Genomic DNA, 19,510 nt, shown 5'->3' with positions numbered 1-19,510 from the left:
CAACGTTAATGAATGTTTTCAAAATAAAATATTGAAATAATAACGGTGGTCCTTTTCTTGTTGTGGTTTCTTTGCGTGTTCTTCCGTCTTTCTAGAAACTACTACGTACAATCTTCCTAGTTTATAGGCAACGTATTTCATCTTTATCAAAACCATAGAGAGTAGATAATTGCATACGTACCGGCCGACAACTCCAGTTCAAGGTTTGAATATAAGATTATCGGATTCATGTTTTATTTACATGGGATATTATATGTTCTATACTTTTTCAATTATTTTCAGTTGAAAGAATCAATACTCTCACCCTCGGGTTCGGTCTTGTGATCACACTATATAATTTGGTTATTTGTCATATTCAATTAAACCAACTTTTTGTTTCATATTTTCTTTGAAATTTTCATGTACTTTTCAAATTTTAACTTTTTGTATTTTAATATAATAACCGTACATAAATTTTATACACTACAAATTAGATTGATGAACTCTTTTTCTATTTTTTATTTTGTTTGAAATAACATTAATGAACTCTGATTAACCAAAATGAACAACACACCAAAACTTTGGTATTTGGTTGTGTAGTACTAACCAGCCACTGATGCCATTGTTGATTACTTTTTTATTTGTTTGTTGCTGCTCCTTCCAACTTTCTAGTGCCTACTCTACATTTTTTATGCAATACACACACCGTCCTTCCCTATTATTATTTTAAACATTATTTGAAGGCAATTCTTTAACGATTGTGTTTCATTAATATAATGTTTAAACTTAAGTGGGAAGAGTAGGTAATTTTGTCCCTTGTCCTTTTTTTAGTATGACCTTCTCCTTTTTTTTGAATAATACTACTGACTCTATTATATTGTAGTCCGATTTGAGGCTCAATCTCATGACCTCCCATATGAGAGAGTTACTACATGTCATTTGAGCACAAGGTGCTTGGCTTTAGTATGATCTTTTAATAGTCTTTATTGTTACTTGTTAAAGAAGTTTGATACTCCGTATATTTTATTGCAATTCCAAAAAAAAAAAAAAAAAAAACCTTATTGGTGACAAAAATCAAATATTTATTTTTTATTTTGTGACAGTTATATTTAAATTTTTTGAACTTAATAAATTAATTAATACAACATAGTTATTCTGTGTCAATTATATTCAATTGTATTATTTGGTACTAAAAAGTTTCGACCATCTTAATGATTATTAGTTAACTGCTAAAATGTTTAAAATTGATTTTAGGAATGAAAACTTTTAAAAATTTTAATTTAAAATATTTAGTTATACAAGTTGACATTTTGATAGTTTCAAAAATTAATGTTACGATATAATTTTTTAGAAAGTAGTTTATATATATATATAAAAAATCAATCAATTGGGTAATGTGTGATTATTTATAATTATCATAATATACTTTTTTTTTTAGTAATTTATCAAATTATAGAGATCGGTATATAATTGTCATAAATCATAAAATTTTACACTTTAAACATTAAAAATATACGGGACTAATGTTTTTTCCCCATTTTATGTTACTTATGATGGATTTTTGATGGCATAAATTTGTTGTAGAAATTTTTTAAAGCGTTATACTATATGGCCATTTTTTCATTTTATATATTTTATGTGTTAATTAATTATTAATTTCACCCATTATTTTCTTTCCTTTTCTCTTTAACGTATACTCAACTAATTAATTAAAAAAAATAACCAACTAATTAATGTGAATCACGATTCACGACATTACGTGGTGAATATGATACTCGCTAAGACTACATGCATTTACCACTTTCCAATTTCTTATGCTAATAAATTAATCTGTCAAAAAAAAATGCTAATAATTTAATTTGCGTGTAGATAAGAGAAAGATCGAGATTCCCTATCAAATCAAAATCTTATATTTGATATATACATTTGGTGAGACATTGGAGTCAAATGCAAGCAAAACAAGTTGCTAATTAATTGCCTTTATATCAGGAAGTTTTGCTTTCATAACATAAATCATTAAAACACGTCACCTTTTCTTCTAAAAAAACTTTTGTTTACATATGATGTTATATTAAATCTGACTATAAGCAAACAAGGTAGTCACTACCACAATTTTTTTTAAATATATGCTTTATATTTCAAGGTTTTTTTTTTTTTTTTTTGACGAGAAAATTTGCGGCCACTATCTGAGGAGTGTGCACTGAGTAAACATCGCTTTGTGACCTTTATCCGAGAGGTTTCCCTAGCTGATCGGCTCAAACTAAGAAGACCAATAGGTTGCTGATACTAGGAATTGAAGTTGTAGCCATGTGGGTATTTAAAGTTTTTGAGAGTATTAGATTGGGTACGGTAACAATATTTCATTTGATAATGCTATTTGGCATTAATTCGATTAATTTTCAATTAATTAATTTTTATTTAATTTGTATAAACATTTATGATATTTATAACGTGTGATAAACACGTATATCTCACGCATACGGATTTAAATGTGGTTAGGTTATGCAGTGCATGTATCACAACTAGTACTATGCGAGTCTTGCAACGCAAGACATTTGTGAATTTTGTTGGGAGTTATTTATTGTCCAAATTACTACTTCTATAATTTTATTGTCATTAATTGTTATAATCATTTCAATTTAATTTCATCACTCACTCATACTCATTTGTAGTCATTCATAATGGTCTTTGGGTTGTGCATTGATTTTAACTAAATAAATTACACTTTGTAAATAATTACATGCTTAATTGCTCATACGTTTTCACTTGCTATTAGGAAAAAAATAAAGAGAAAGAGACAGAGTATAATAATAATAATAATAATAAACAATTCTTAACATGATACTAACGACTCTGTTTGGAAAGCCTAATTGATAAGCTAGCTGGAAGCTGAAAACAAAAAACCTAGTAGCTAATAAGCTAACTAATTGAAATTAAAGTGTTTGGTAAAATTAATTGTTGAATTAAGTGTAAAAAGACATTAAATGATAAACTAAAATATTATGATTTTGATTAATGAAGGGTAAATAGTGTCATTTTTGTAATTAGTAAAGATAAAATAAAAAAAAATTTAAAAGCGAGGAACTTATTTTCAAACTTGGAGTAGCGTTTGAAAATAAGTTATTATTTTAAACTTTTCATGTTTTACCAAATAGAACTTATAGCTTATTTGTAGTTTAAAATAAACTATAAACTCTAAAATAAACTCTATTAATGAGAGAGTACAAGAACTCAACACTAATAATATATCTAAATAATTAATTAGAACACAAAAGTAGGTTTGGCCCGTTTGATAATTGTACGTACTGTTGATAATATATGGATATTCAAACACTAGCTTTTTATTTAAAAAAATAAAGAAAATTCAATAAATAATCTGTATTTGATGGCTTGAGTGTGCCATTTTTTTGCCATATGATAAAATCTTAAAATGTTTTCAAAAAAAAATATCTTAAAATTTTTTATTAAAAAAAAGATTAGGTAATAATATTTCATTTGATAATGTTATCACGTGTGATAAGCACAATATTATGTATATGAATTTTAATGTGTTTAGGGTTCAACAATCACAACTAGTAGTATACGAGTCTTGCCAGGCAGGACATTTGTGGGTTTTATTAGGAGTAATTAATTTTCCAAATTACTACTCCTACAATCTTATGAACTGTTTGGTTGGTTGTAATTAGAATTTTTTTCAATAATAAGGTAGTAGTATATTAAACCAAAAAAAAAAAAACAATTCTTAATATGTCTCCACTTCACATTGTAATGACTAATTAATTATATCAATAATTAAGTAGAACACAAAAGTAGGTTCGGCCCGTTTGGCAATTCTATTATTGGATAATACGTGTATATTCAAATTTCAAACAATAGATTTTTATTTAAAAATTTAAAAATAAAAATAGAAGTCAATAAAATGATCTGTATGACCAAACACGTCCTAATCACCACTCAGATCCTGTGATTATTTATATGCTTCGAGCAATGGCTTCTCCTTCCCTCCACAAAACTTGATTAAAGCTAAGTTTTATCCGATCAAATCACAGCCATGAAAAATGTTCAAAGATCTCTGCGGCCGCCATTGTTGGGGCTTCTGTTACTGCTACTATGCTCATTCGCCACGGCGGCGCGTCGGCCGGCGGGATACATGAAATACAAGGATCCGACGAGGCCGATCTCGGCCAGGATTCGAGATTTGATTGGGCGGATGAGTTTGGAGGAGAAGATCGGGCAAATGGCGCAGCTCGATCGCGAAGGCCTCACGCCGGAGATCATGAGGGATTACTCTATTGGCAGTGTGTTGAGCGGCGGCGGAAGCGTGCCGAGGGAGAAAGCCACGGCGGCGGAATGGGTGGAGATGGTGAACCGGTTCCAAAACGGTTCGCTGTCGAGCCGGCTAGGGATTCCGATGATATATGGGATTGATGCTGTTCATGGGAACAATAATGTCTACAAGGCTACTATTTTTCCCCACAATATTGGATTAGGTGCAACAAGGTAAGCTTTTTCCATCTTTACATACCTTCTCAATTTTTGTCTTACCTATAATTCTTATTATTAATTATAAAAAAAAAAAAAGTACACTAGGTCCAATACCATGCACTTTATAAACCTTATCAAAGTTGGTTAGATTATTTGACTTGATAATCATAAAGTTACAAGTTTAATTCCTAATAGATAGGATTGTCTTATGGATTTTTGTATCCCGTTCTTGTAAATAAATAAGGTGATTTCAAAATAGTAAAATTAATGGAAGAAGAAAGAATTTTGTCTTCAATGGTGGTGCGTGGTTTGAGTAAAAATAAACTGATGAGTTTTAGGCAGGATAGAAAGAGGGGCTTAATTGCATGCAGAGGTCAAAAATTGGACCGGGTGTGACTTATTAATTTTTTTGATTTGAGTCCCTCTATTATGAGTAACCTAAATTAGGTATTTACTGACTAACGTCACAATGCATGTTTTACCTATCTAGCTAATACATACCTTTAAATAGTGTATGTCTACGGATTTATCTCGTCAATAAAATTTATAAAACAAAATGTACAACTTTATAAAATACATGTAACATTTTTCTAATTATTAAAACAAGTTTTTATATTAATGCGTACACTCAATGACTGAAGGTTGTTGTCACTAGGGCCACCGGTTTGGGGCCCCAATTTTTTTTTTTAACGGCCATGCTTTTCACTTCAAAAACATACTTATCTAACTAAACGAAAAAGTCATGTCCTTGTATAGCTATGTGAGCTAAAAAGTTGCTAGTAACAGTTAAAACTGTTACATATATATCTAAGTCCCTTTATGGTTAAGCAATAAATTCAGATATCCAATAATAAAGCAAAACTAGGACTTGTATTAAACTCATATACACGCAACCCATGGTCTCCTTTATTTGGATATGACTTGGTTATTTTGGACAAATTTATCTTAAAGTTGCCATACTTATATTATTATAAATAATTTAAAAAAATATTGTGCTTAGTTGGCACCTGTTGAGGGAAGGTCACTGGATCAAATCTCCAGTTGTAGAGTAATGGCTCTTTGAGCTATAACATATGGAGAAAATATATTTAACAGATACTACCTACAAGAGTCGATAGTGCATGTGTCCATGATTTCATTAAATAATATCACAAGTAAAACAACTTCATTAAATAGGTGTTAAATAATGCATGGTACAACATCACAATAATTGATGTGATTTCATACCACTGTCATTGTCTATGATTTTATATATTTCTTCTTCAAAACGTTACAATGCTTGATGTGATTTCGATAAAACATTATTAAAATTTATTGTGCTTGATGTGATTTTATACTATTTCTCCATCGAAACATTATTAATATTTCTCCATCAAAACATTATTAAAATTTATTTAATTTTGCAGAGATCCTCAACTAGTGAAGAGAATTGGTGCTGCAACTGCCCTTGAGACTAGGGCTACTGGCATAACTTATGCTTTTGCTCCATGTATCGCGGTATTTTCACAATCACTATCTCGAACATTTCTTCATAATATAAGTTAAATCATATTGGTTCCTCTCTCAATCAAGACCGTGGTTACTTTAATTTTTCTTTCCTAATTTTTCATTTTCATTTTCTGTTTTCCAAATTATAGAAATGTACAAGTAAATGGTTTTTGTATTTTTTTTCTCCATATAATAAGTTTTATAAATTTTTGGTTGGTCTGATGTGAAATCGTATCATTTAATTCTTCAATAAAAATATAATACTTTTCTAAAATCATATTTAAAAAATTTTATTTCCACTAAAAATAAATTACACATCATAACATAATTTTTTAAAATCTTTATTTAGTAAATGCAGATCATTTATGTTTCCATCCAATTTGAGTATGAATTGAATCCTAAAGGGAGAGGCCAATTATTTGACTAATGTTTGAAAACAGAAGGGCGAATAGTTGATTGAACGTATATCCTATGAAATGCAAGCTTTTGTTGAAACTTCAATGTCAAATTTAATGAAAATTTTTAAGATTGATTTTTTATTTTATTTATTTTTTAAATAAAAGGTATGCAGAGATCCAAGGTGGGGACGGTGTTATGAAAGCTATAGTGAAAATCCTGAAGTAGTGAAAGAAATGACAGAAATCATACTTGGTTTACAAGGAGATCTTCCCCAGGATTATCCCAAGGGCTTTCCTTACGTTGGTGGCAAGTATGTTCTCTACTTTCTTTTTATTCCCATTTATAAATTAATATAACTACAAATAAAATAAATATAATAAACCTAACTACCCAACAAAATATAACTACAAATTTTATAATATCATGAGTTATAATAACCGTGTGATATGTTTTAAAAATTGTACTCACTATATGTATTTATGTTAAAAGTACGATGTACAATTTTACAAAACACATAATACTGTAAAATTCCAATCTTTATACCATGGATCATGGTTCAACTTGTAAGGTGGACTATTGATATAAGGTTTATTTTTAATTATTTAATGTTTTTTTGTACGGAATGTCTATTATTCAGTATACTACCTAGTTCTTATACCAAATAATGAACCTTCAGTACATAAACAATGAACCTTCAATATATTAAAAATAAACATTTATGTATATTCCATATTGCAATATGGACAGTAGTCCATTCTATAATTGTCTGTAGAACTTTTCTTTGAATAAGTTGTTTTGATAGTCAATCTCATAACATAAGTCTTTTTAGTGTAATTTGTCTCTCCTGTGTTCTTTAGAAATGAGATTTAGTTAATGTTCACCCGATTGTAAATTTCTCTCATTATCTCCAAAAAAAAAAAAAAAGAAATTGAATTATATAGCATGACATAATAATGAATGAATAAAATAGGAGCAAGGTAGCTGCATGTGCAAAGCATTTCGTGGGGGATGGAGGTACAACGTACGGAGTGGATGAAAGCAACACAGTTATCGATTGGGATGGATTGCTAAGCATTCATATGGCGGCGTATTACCCTTCCATCCTCAAGGGAGTCTCCACCGTCATGGTCTCCTACTCCAGCTGGAACGGCAAGAAGATGCACGCCAATCGCGCTCTCATCACCGACTTTCTCAAAGGCACTCTTGACTTTAAGGTACATTATATTTATGCCGTACTACATTGTAACAGAGTTAATAGTATTTAAAAAAATTGCTAACGATGTTTGATTCTTTTTTATCAGGGTTTTGTGATCTCAGATTGGCAAGGGATAGATAGGATCACTATCCCGGACCATGCAAACTACACGTACTCAGTTTTAGCTGGTGTTGGAGCTGGGATTGACATGATCATGGTCCCTTATAACTACACAGAGTTCATCGACATTTTAACTTACCTGGTGAAGAACAAGTTTATCCCCATGAGCCGGATCGACGATGCCGTTACGCGGATCTTGAGAGTCAAATTTGCCTTGGGTCTCTTCGAGAATCCACTCGCTGATCTTAGCCTGACTGATCAACTTGGAAACCAGGTTTGAATCTATACCTTAATTTCTCCGAACGTTATATATATATAGTAAGTGTTGTCTGCATTGTATTTACTTGTTGTGCGTTGATATGTGCGATTAGGCTCACAGAGATTTGGCAAGCGAAGCAGTGAGGAAATCACTTGTTCTATTGAAGAATGAGGCTTTGCTTCCTCTCCCTAAAAAGGCAACAAGAATCTTAGTTGCTGGAAGTCATGCTGACAATTTGGGCTACCAATGTGGTGGATGGACTATCACTTGGCAAGGACTTAGTGGCAACACCACTATCGGTACAAATTCCTTTCATAATCTTTAAGAAAAGAAAACACTATCCCCATTATCAGAAATTCTCCCAATACTAATATTATCAATAGCACCTGATATATCATGTATGGTATCAAGTACTACAAACATGAATATCAATAGTATTCAGTATAATTAAATATATTATACATGATTGTATCTAATACTATGTCTATTCTTTTGTATAGGAACAACCATATTGAAAGCTATATCAGACACAGTTGATCCAACCACAGAAGTAGTGTACAACGAGAACCCCGACCCCAACTTCATCAACTCCAATGATTTCGCCTATGCCATCGTCGTGGTGGGAGAGCATCCCTATGCCGAGTACGACGGGGACAACATGGACTTAACTATCCCGGAGCCCGGCCCCGCCACCATCACCACCGTCTGCGAAAACATCAAGTGCGTGGTGGTGCTCATCTCCGGCCGACCGCTAGTGTTGGAACCCTATCTCCCCAAAATGGACGCTCTAGTGGCTGCATGGCTCCCCGGAAGTGAAGGACAAGGCGTGGCTGATGTTTTGTTTGGAGATTATGAATTCACCGGAAAGTTACCTCGGACTTGGTTCAAGACCGTAGACCAACTCCCTATGAACATCGGGGATTCACACTATGATCCGTTGTTTCCCTTTGGGTTTGGACTAACAACTGAACAAGTACAACCTATTGCGGATTCATGAGGGCTATATATAGTATAATAGATATCTAGGTAGAGTATATATATTGTGGATCAGATCGACATTTTTTCGAGATGATCCAAAATATTTAAATAAATATAGGGTCAGAATTATTATTCTTATGTGTAGATTGTAATAGATTGTCGCAATAAATAATGCATATATAGTCAATCAATGTAGTGTCCAAGCTATGCTCTAATAATTATTTATATTCTGTTGATGCATGAATTCAATTGTTCTTTACAATTTTGATTGTATTTGTTCGACTTTGTTATGAAACTAATCAAATTAATGCGTAATTAAAGAAATAGTAAAATTGAACCCAAAAAAAAAAAAAAAAAAAAAGGGAAAAAAAAAAAAAAATTTATAAAAAAAAAAAAAGAAAAAATTTAAAAAAAAAAAAAAGAAAAAATTTAAAAAAAAAAAAAAGAAAAAATTTAAAAAAAAAAAAAAGAAAAAATTTAAAAAAAAAAAAAAAAAAGGAAACAATAGAAATAATTTATAAAAAAAAAAAAAGAAAAAGATGGAATGTAAAATTTTAAAAAAAGTACAAAAAACTAAACACAGTGTACAAGTATTTCGTCCATTAATCAGAGCCTAGTTGGAAGTTGATGTTTCAAATTCAATCTCACTCTAAACGCTTAGATTAATTATATTACAAATAGGCTGTTAAGCAATGCACATTTTATGATTTACCTCTTCCACTCAAACTTCAAAGTAAGAGTGGAAGAGTGGTGCGACCCTTGAAATTACAGTGCCCTTGAGACTAAAATTTATTGCCCTTCAAAGTAAGGGGCAATATATATATATATGTATCGTTTTAAAAATTGAGAGGCAACATTTACATCACTAATAATTAAGCGGTGACATTGATAATTGACATATTATGGAGTGACATAATTGACATATTATGCAGTGACATAAATTACAATTTTCTTTTAAACTTTTCATGTTTTACTAAACAGAACTTATAGCATTATTTGTAGTTTAAAATAAGTTATAAACTCTAAAATAAACTCAATTAATGGGAAAGACGACTAATAATATATCTAAATTATTAATTAGAACACAAAAGTAGGCTTGGCTATTGTACGTACTGTTGGATAATATACGTGTATATTCAAACACTAGTTTTTTATTTAAAAAATTAAAAAAAAATCAATAAATAATCGGTATTGTATGGCTTGAGTGTGTCATTTTTTGCCATATATATGAGAAAATCTTAAAATTTTCGATTTTAAAAAATAGATTAGGTAATAATATTTCATTTAATAATGTTATCTGACATCACATCTATTAATTTGCGATTAGTTAATTTTTATTTAATTTGTATAAAAATTTTGATATTTTATCACGTGTGATAAGCACAATATTATGTATACGAATTTTAATGTGTTTAGGGTTCTACAATCACAACTAGTAGTATACGAGTCTTGTCAGGCAAGACATTTGTGTGTGTTTATTAGGAGTAATTACTTGTCCAAATTACTACTTCTACAATCTTATGAACTGTTTGATTGGTTGTAATTAGAATTCGTTTTCAATAATAATAATAATTACAATTCAATTACAACTACAACTGAATTACGTCCAATCCTGTGATTATTTATATGCATCGAGCGATGGCTTCTCTTTCCCTCCACAACACTTGAATAAAGCTAAGTTTTCTCTGATCAGAACACAGCCATGAAAACTGTTCAAATAGCTCTGCGGCCGCCATTGTTGGGGCTTCTGTTACTGCTTCTATGTTCATGCGCCACGGCGGCGCGTTGGCCGGCGGGATACGTGAAATACAAGGATCCGACGAAGCCGATCTCGGCCAGGATTCGAGATTTGATTGGGCGGATGAGTTTGGAGGAGAAGATCGGGCAAATGGCGCAGATCGATCGCAAAGGCCTCACGCCGGAGATCATGAGGGATTACTCTATTGGCAGCGTGTTGAGCGGCGGCGGAAGCGTGCCGAGGGAGAAGGCTACGGCGGCGGAATGGGTGGAGATGGTGAACCGGTTCCAAAACGGTTCGCTGTCGAGCCGGCTAGGGATTCCGATGATATATGGGATTGATGCTGTTCATGGGAACAATAATGTCTACAAGGCTACTATTTTTCCCCACAATATTGGATTGGGTGCAACAAGGCAAGCTCTCTTCCATCTTTAATTTGTCTTACCTATTTCTCCATCAAAACATTATTAGAATTTATTTATTTAATTTTGCAGAGATCCTCAACTAGTGAAGAGAATTGGTGCTGCAACTGCCCTTGAGACTAGGGCTACTGGCATAACTTATGCTTTTTCTCCATGCATTGCGGTATTTTCACAATTACTATCTTAAATATTTCTTCACAATATAAATTAAATCATATCGGTTTCTCTCTCAAGACCATGTTTACTTTAATCAGTTCTTCTTTCTCTAATTTTTTACTTTCACTTTCTGTTTCTCAAATTGGTTTCTGTATTTTTATTTCTCCATATAATAGGCTTTATAAATTTTTGGTTGGTCACTGTCACATTTAATTCTTAAATAAAAATATAATACTTTTTTAAACTACTTTTTTTTTTTTAAAAGTATTATATTTCCAAAAAAAAAAAAAAGAATTATACATCATCACATAATATTTTTTTTATATAAAAGGTATGCAGAGATCCAAGGTGGGGACGGTGTTATGAAAGCTATAGTGAAGATCCTAAAGTAGTGAAAGAAATGACAGAAATCATAGATGGCTTACAAGGAGATGTTCCCAAAGATTATCCCAAGGGCTTTCCTTACGTTGGTGGCAAGTATGTTCTCTACTTTCTTTTTATTCCCTATATATATTTCCCTTTTATAAATTAACTAAAAATAAATAATAATAATAATAAAAGAAAGAAAAGAAATTGAATTATGTAACATGACATCTTGTAGTAAATAATAATAATACTAATAAATGAATTGAAATAGGAGCAAAGTAGTTGCTTGTGCAAAGCATTTCGTGGGGGATGGAGGTACAACGTACGGAGTGGACGAAGGCAACACAGTTATCGACTGGGAAGGATTGCTAAGCATTCACATGCCGGCGTATTACCCCTCCATCCTCAAAGGCGTCTCCACCGTCATGGTCTCCTACTCCAGCTGGAACGACAAGAAGATGCACGCCAATCGCGCTCTCGTTAATGACTTTCTCAAAGGCACTCTTGACTTTAAGGTACATTCATATCGTACTACATTCTAACAGAATCAATAGTATTAAAAAAAAAATACTCGACTATATTTGATTCTTTTTTAAATTCTTAGGGTTTTGTGATCTCGGATTGGGAAGCTTTAGATAGGATCACTACCCCGTTCCATGCAAACTACACGTACTCGGTTTTAGCTGGTGTTGGAGCTGGTATTGACATGATCATGGTGGCTTATAACTACACAGAGTTCATTGACACTTTAACTTACTTGGTGAAGAACAAGTTTATCCCAATGAGCCGGATCGATGATGCCGTTACGCGGATCTTGAGAGTCAAATTTATCATGGGTCTCTTCGAGAATCCACTCGCTGATCTTAGCCTGGCTGATCATCTTGGAAGCCAGGTTTAATTTGAATCTATACCTTAATTTCCCCAAACGTGTTCTGCATGCATGCATTTGTAATAAGTGTTGTCTGCATTGTATTTACTTGTTGTACGGTTTGATATGTGCGATTAGGCTCACAGAGATTTAGCAAGAGAAGCAGTGAGGAAATCACTTGTTCTATTGAAGAATGGAGGAAAGAATGGTGATGATGAGGCTTTGCTTCCTCTCCCTAAAAAGGCAACAAGAATCTTAGTTACTGGAAGCCATGCTGACAATTTGGGCTATCAATGTGGTGGATGGACTATCACTTGGCAAGGCCATAGTGGCAACAACATCACTCTCGGTACAAATTCCTTTCATATATATCATCCTTAAAAAAAGAAAATACTAACCTATTGTCAGAAATTCTGCCACCACTAATATTGATAGTACCATATATAATCATGTATGACATCAAATACTATCAACATGGTTGGGTATCAATAGTATTAATTCAATATAATTAAATGTATCTAATGCTTTGTCATCCGTGTTTAGGAACAACTATATTGAAAGCTATATCAGACACAGTTGATCCAACCACAGAAGTAGTGTACAACGAGAACCCTAACTCCGACTTCATGAACTCCAACGATTTCTCCTATGCCATCGTCGTGGTGGGAGAGCATCCCTATGCCGAGTACGACGGGGACAACATGAACTTAACCATCCCCGACCCCGGCCCCGCCACCATCACCACCGTCTGCGAAAACATCAAGTGCGTGGTGGTGCTCATTTCCGGCCGCCCGCTAGTATTGGAACCCTATCTCCCCAAAATGGACGCTCTAGTGGCTGCATGGCTCCCCGGAAGTGAAGGACAAGGCGTGGCTGATGTTTTGTTTGGGGATTACGAATTCACCGGAAAGTTACCTCGAACTTGGTTCAAGACCGTAGACCAACTCCCTATGAACATCGGGGATTCGCACTATGATCCGTTGTTTCCCTTTGGGTTTGGTTTAACAACTGAACAAGTACAACTGATTGCAGATTCATGAGTGCTATATATAGTATAGATAGCTAGGTAGAAACATATATATTGTGGATTAGAACACTAGGTAGAACATATATATATATATATATATATATATATATCGTAGATTAGATCGATATTTTTTCGGGATGATCCAAACTATTTAAACAATTATAGGGTTAGAATTATTATTCTTATATGTAGATTGTGATCAATTGTCGCAATAAATAATGCATATATAGTCAATCGATGTTGAGTCCAAGCTCTATGCTCTAATAATTATTTATATTAAAATTCAGCATGTGTTGTTTATAAGATTTAAAGTTTTTTACATTTAAAAATAGTAGTGATGTATAACCAAATTGGAGTTAATTGGGACACAAAAATTGCTGCTTGACTGCTTCATCCCCAGGTCAAGATTCTACTTACTATGACCGTGTTTGGTCAATGATATATAGCTGATAGCTATTAGTTAATTGGGTTAGAGAGTATGACTAATTAATAACATTAATTGTAAAAAAGTGTTTGATAAATGAGTTATTAGTTGATACCTATTTGCCTATTTGGTTTTTTTTTATTTTAAAAAATTGATTTAAACAACTTTTTGAATTTTAGTGTTTTTGAAGTTATAAAAAACTGATTAATCATCTCGGAAGAGATTTCAATTTGGTTATGCACTCTGTGATGTCGTTTTCATATAATAGCAACGGAAAATAATACAAAAACAATAGTCTGGGACTAATCAAACAATCCTGTGATTATTTATATGCGTCAACCAACGGTTTCTCCTTCCCTCCACAACACGATTAAAGCTAAGCTTTCTCTGATCAGAACACAGCCATGAAAAATGTTCAAAGAGCTCTGCGGCCGCCATTGTTGGGGCTTCTGTTACTGCTACTGTGTTCCTGCGCCACGGCGGCGCGTCTGCCGCCGGAATACGTGAAAAAAGGATCCGACGAAGCCGATCTCGGCAAGGATTCGAGACTTGATTGGGCGGATGAGTTTGGAGGAGAAGATTGGACAAATGGCGCAGCTCGATCTCGACGGCCTCACGCCGGAGATCATGAGGGATTACTCCATCGGCAGTGTGTTGAGCGACGGCGGAAGCGTGCCGAGGGAGAAAGCCACGGCGGCGGAATGGGTGGAGATGGTGAACCGGTTCCAAAACGGTTCGATGTCGAGCCGGCTAGGGATTCCGATGATATATGGGATTGATGCTGTTCATGGGAACAATAATGTCTACAAGGCTACTATTTTCCCCCACAATATTGGATTGGGTGCAACAAGGTAAGCTCTTTTTCATTTGTACCTTCTCAATTTTTAATTTGTTTGTTTCAATCTCTAAGCTATAAGCAATCTAAATTGGTTTAATTACTTCCTTGTAATATTTTACTAACTAGTACACACCTTCAAATAGTGCATGCTAATTTATCTGATCAATACAATTTATAAAATAAAATATACAACTTTATAAAATACAAGATATTATATACAATAACAATTTTCTTATTATTAAAACAATTTTATATATTAATTGGCATAAATGATTAGGATTGATATTATTGAATACTAATAATTACACTCAATGACTCAAAGGTTGTTGTCACTTAAAAAGCATGCTTATCTAACTAATAAAAAAGTCATGACCTAGCTAGTATAGCTATGTGAGCTAAGAAATTTCTAGTAACAGTTAAAATTGTTACATATATATATGTGAGTACCTTTATGGTTAAGCAATAAATTCAGATGTATCCAATAATAAAGCAAAACTAAGAGTTGTATTAAAATCATATACACGCAACCCATGATCTCCTTTATTTGGATAGGTTTAGGTCATTTTGGAAAAATTTATCTTAAAGTTGCCATGCATACTTATATTTATAAATAATATAATTAAAAAAAAAACATAGTAATACTATTATTTTTATCTTAATTTTTATTAAATATAAAAAGAATCAATCATATATTGCTGATGTAACATCACTCTATTTATAATTACTCAATAATGAGTAAATAAATAAATATTGTCAAATTAAATATCTTGTGCTCAATTGACACCTTTGTCTCTCTCCTTGAGGTTGAGAAGGTCACATGAACGAATTTTTAATGGTGGAATATTGACTTTTTGAGCTATATCTCAGGGAGAAAGTAAACAAAAATGATGTGAATGATTTTTTATTTTTTTTTGAAAACTGATGTGAATGATTTCATTAAATGAGTTTGGGAGAAGTAAACAAAAATGATGTGCATGATTTCATTAAATAATATCAATAAATAGGTGTTAAACAACGGTACAAGATATCAATAATTTATGTGATTTTCATTATGTTAAACAATGGTACAAGATTACAATAATAATTGATGTGAGTTGATGTGATTTTCATTGAATACTATCATTTAATAGGTGTCAAACAATGGTACAAGATTACAATATAATTGATGTGATTTCATATCACTGTCATTGTCTATAATTTTATACATTTCTTCCTCAAAAATTTACAATACTTGATCTGATTTCGTACCGGTGACATTGTCTATCATCTTATATTAGTCATATATCTCTTCCTCCAAACATTACAGTATAGGAATTGATGTGTTCTTTTATACTAATCTAGTAATCTTACATATTTCTCCATCAAAACATATTTCTCCTCGTACTATCATTGTCTATGATTTTATTTATTTCTTCCTCAAAACGTTACAATACTTGATGTGATTTTGGCAAAACATTATTAAAATTTATTGTGCTTGATGTGATTTTATACAAGTCTTACATATTCCTCCATCAAAATATTATTAAAATTTATTTATTAATTTTGCAGAGATCCTCAACTAGTAAAGAGAATTGGTGCTGCAACTGCCCTTGAGACAAGGGCTACTGGCATAACTTATGCTTTTGCTCCTTGTATCGCGGTATTTTCACAATCACTATCTCAAACATTTCTTTACAATATAAGTTAAATCATATTGGTTCCTCTCCCAATCAAGACCGTGGTTACTTTAGTTTTTCTTTCTCTAATTTTCCATTTTCATTTTTTGTTTATCAAATTATAGAAAATAGCTAGAAATGTACAAGTAAATGATTTCTGTATTTTTTTTCTTCATATAATAAGTTATATAAATTTTTGATTGGCTGGTATGAAATCGTCTCATTTAATTCTTCAAAAACAAAAAATATACTACTTTTCCAAAATCATTTTTTTTTTAAAAAAAAGTATTATATTTCCACTAAAAAGAAATTATATATCATCATCACATAATGTTTTTTTATTTAAAAAAAATGTTTATTTAGTAAATGCGGATCATGTCATTTATGTTTCCATCCAATTTGAATATGACTCCTAAAGGGAGAGACCAATTATTTGACTAATGTTTGAAAGCTACTTTTGTTCATTTTCTCAAGTGGAGGATAAGGGATAATAGTTGATTTAACGTATTTCCTATGAAATAATGCAAGCATTTGGTAAACTTCAATGTCAAATTTAATGAAAATCTTTAAGATTAATTAATATTTTTTTTTCTATTTTATATAAAAGGTATGCAGAGATCCAAGGTGGGGACGGTGTTATGAAAGCTACAGTGAAGATCCTAAAATAGTGACAGAAATGACAGAAGCCATAGTTGGCTTACAAGGAGATGTTCCCCAGGATTATCCAAAGGGCTTTCCTTACGTTGGTGCCAAGTATGTTCTCTACTTTCTTTTTATTCCCTATATATATTTCCCTTTTATAAATTAACTACAAATAAATAGTAAATATAATAAACCTAACTACCCACCAAAATATAACTACAAATTTTATAATATCATGAGTTATAATAATTGTGTGCTTTGTATAAAGTTCTAACATGTGTGTTTTTCAAATTGTATTCCCTATATGTATCTATGTTAAAGCACAATGTACAATTTTACAAAGCACATAATCCTGTAAAATTTTAATTGTTATACCATGGACTAATAAATAATAAATGAATAAAATAGGAACAAAGTAGCTGCTTGTGCAAAGCATTTTGTGGGGGATGGAGGTACAACGTACGGAGTGGATGAAAGCAACACAGTTATCGATTGGGATGGATTGCTAAGCATTCACATGCCCGCGTATTACCCATCCATCCTCAAGAGAGTCTCCACCGTCATGGTCTCCTACTCCAGCTGGAACGGCAAGAAGATGCACGCCAATCGCGCTCTCGTCACCCACTTTCTCAAAGGCACTCTCGACTTTAAGGTACATTTATGTATGTCGTACCACATTGTAACATAATCAATAGTGCGTATTTAAAAAAAAAAAAAAAAAAAGACTTATGATGTTTGATTCTTTTTCTTAGGGTTTTGTGATCTCTGATTGGGAAGGGATAGATAGGATCACTACCCCGGACCATGCAAACTACACGTACTTGGTTTTAGCTGGTGTTGGATCTTAGCCTGTCTGATCAACTTGGAAGCCAGGTTTGAATCTATATATATATATATATATACCTTAATTTCTCCGAACGTATAAATATATATAGTACTCTCCTGTTGTTCTGCATGCATATGTATTTACTTGTTGTGGTACGTTGATATGTGCGATTAGGCTCACAGAGATTTGGCAAGAGAAGCAGTGAGGAAATCACTTGTTCTATTGAAGAATGAGGCTTTGCTTCCTCTCCCTAAAAAGGCAACAAGAATCTTAGTTGCTGGAAATCATGCTGACAATTTGGGGTATCAATGTGGTGGATGGACTATCACTTGGCAAGGACTTAGTGGCAACACCACTATCGGTACAAATTCCTTTCATAATCCTTAAAAAAGAAAACACTAACCCATTGTCAGGAATTCGATCTCCCAATGTAACACTAATATTGATACATATATAATCATGTATGGTATCAAGTACTATATATCAACATGGCTGAATATCAATAGTATTCAGTATAATTAAACATATTATACATGATTGTATCTAATGTTATGACATCGTTGTCCAGGAACAACCATATTGAAAGCTATATCAGACACAGTTGATCCAACCACAGAAGTAGTGTACAACGAGAACCCCAACCCTAACTTCATGAACTCCAACGATTTTGCCTACGCCATTGTCGTGGTGGGAGAGCATCCCTATGCCGAGTACAACGGGGACAACATGAACTTAACCATCCCGGAGCCCGGCCCCGCCACCATCACCACCGTCTGCGAAAACATCAAGTGCGTGGTGGTGCTCATCTCCGGCCGGCCACTAGTATTGGAACCCTATCTCCCCAAAATGGACGCTCTAGTGGCTGCATGGCTCCCCGGAAGTGAAGGACAAGGCGTGGCTGATGTTTTGTTTGGGGATTACGAATTCACCGGAAAGTTACCTCGAACTTGGTTCAAGACCGTAGACCAACTCCCTATGAACATCGGGGATTCGCACTATGATCCGTTGTTTCCATTTGGGTTTGGTTTAACAACTGAACAAGTACAACTTATTGCAGATTCATGAGGGCTATATATAGTATAGATAGCTAGGTAGAACATATATATTGTGGATAATATTAGATTGACATTTCTTCGAGATGGTCCAAAATATTTAAATAAATATAGGGTCAGAATTATTATTCTTATATGTAGATTGTGATCGATTGTCGCAATAAATATTACAATTCAGCATGTGTTGTTTATAGGATTAAGTTTTTTACATTTTAAAATAGTAGTGATGTATAACCAATGACAAGGAGGTGTTATACTCGTGGAGTGTTTGTAAGGTTTGTAAAGTATCAAATATTTCTTTGTATAACCTAAAACAAGGACCAAAAGTATCATTTTTCCTTTAAAAAAAAAATAAATAATAAATCACCATTTTCATACTACAAGTCCTACAAGTTTAAAATAAATAAAAGTATAATATAGATATAAGCTAACCGGACTCAGCTCATATTACATAAATGGTGACCTAGCATGACTCCATATATAGGATTGTGTCGTGCCGACCCACATAATCCACCTTTAATACACATAAACTACCTTTAGTATATTAAAAATGTACTTTTTATTCATGATCTACACAACTATATGGACTATGA

At 32.7% G+C, this 19,510-nt stretch overlaps 2 protein-coding genes and 1 pseudogene across 2 annotated transcripts; all 3 read left to right on the top strand.

Moving 5' to 3' along the window:
• Nucleotides 1-3,966: 3,966 nt before the first annotated feature.
• LOC116016853 (beta-glucosidase BoGH3B-like) lies at nucleotides 3,967-9,147 on the top strand. Its single transcript, XM_031257288.1, has 7 exons — nucleotides 3,967-4,479; nucleotides 5,871-5,961; nucleotides 6,516-6,661; nucleotides 7,322-7,565; nucleotides 7,653-7,940; nucleotides 8,038-8,224; nucleotides 8,426-9,147. Exons 1-7 carry the CDS (start codon nucleotides 4,031-4,033, stop codon nucleotides 8,920-8,922), a joined length of 1,902 nt encoding a protein of 633 aa, XP_031113148.1. The 5' UTR covers nucleotides 3,967-4,030; the 3' UTR covers nucleotides 8,923-9,147.
• A 1,487-nt stretch (nucleotides 9,148-10,634) lies between these two features.
• LOC116016213 (beta-glucosidase BoGH3B-like) lies at nucleotides 10,635-13,493 on the top strand. The gene is made up of 7 exons (XM_031256372.1): nucleotides 10,635-11,054; nucleotides 11,136-11,226; nucleotides 11,551-11,696; nucleotides 11,857-12,100; nucleotides 12,190-12,477; nucleotides 12,592-12,802; nucleotides 12,997-13,493. Exons 1-7 carry the CDS (start codon nucleotides 10,765-10,767, stop codon nucleotides 13,491-13,493), a joined length of 1,767 nt encoding a protein of 588 aa, XP_031112232.1. The 5' UTR covers nucleotides 10,635-10,764.
• A 950-nt stretch (nucleotides 13,494-14,443) lies between these two features.
• Nucleotides 14,444-19,014, top strand: LOC116016854 (annotated as a pseudogene).
• The last annotated feature ends 496 nt before the right edge of the window (nucleotides 19,015-19,510 follow it).

The sequence above is a fragment of the Ipomoea triloba genome, chromosome 4 (assembly GCF_003576645.1).
Source record: "Ipomoea triloba cultivar NCNSP0323 chromosome 4, ASM357664v1".
Taxonomy (NCBI): domain Eukaryota; kingdom Viridiplantae; phylum Streptophyta; class Magnoliopsida; order Solanales; family Convolvulaceae; genus Ipomoea; species Ipomoea triloba.
Note: the sequence above shows the minus strand (reverse complement) of the source record. Positions and strands in the feature narration are given on the sequence as shown.

Bases quoted from the DNA above. Each gene is read 5' to 3' on its own strand.
- LOC116016853 (XM_031257288.1), top strand. From the start codon at position 4,031: ATGAAAAATGTTCAAAGATCTCTGCGGCCGCCATTGTTGGGGCTTCTG. The intron at 4,480-5,870 runs GTAAGCTTTTTC...TTAATTTTGCAG, and splicing joins ATTGGATTAGGTGCAACAAG to AGATCCTCAACTAGTGAAGA. The intron at 5,962-6,515 runs GTATTTTCACAA...TTTAAATAAAAG, and splicing joins CTTTTGCTCCATGTATCGCG to GTATGCAGAGATCCAAGGTG.
- LOC116016213 (XM_031256372.1), top strand. From the start codon at position 10,765: ATGAGTTTGGAGGAGAAGATCGGGCAAATGGCGCAGATCGATCGCAAA. The intron at 11,055-11,135 runs GCAAGCTCTCTT...TTAATTTTGCAG, and splicing joins ATTGGATTGGGTGCAACAAG to AGATCCTCAACTAGTGAAGA. The intron at 11,227-11,550 runs GTATTTTCACAA...TTTATATAAAAG, and splicing joins CTTTTTCTCCATGCATTGCG to GTATGCAGAGATCCAAGGTG.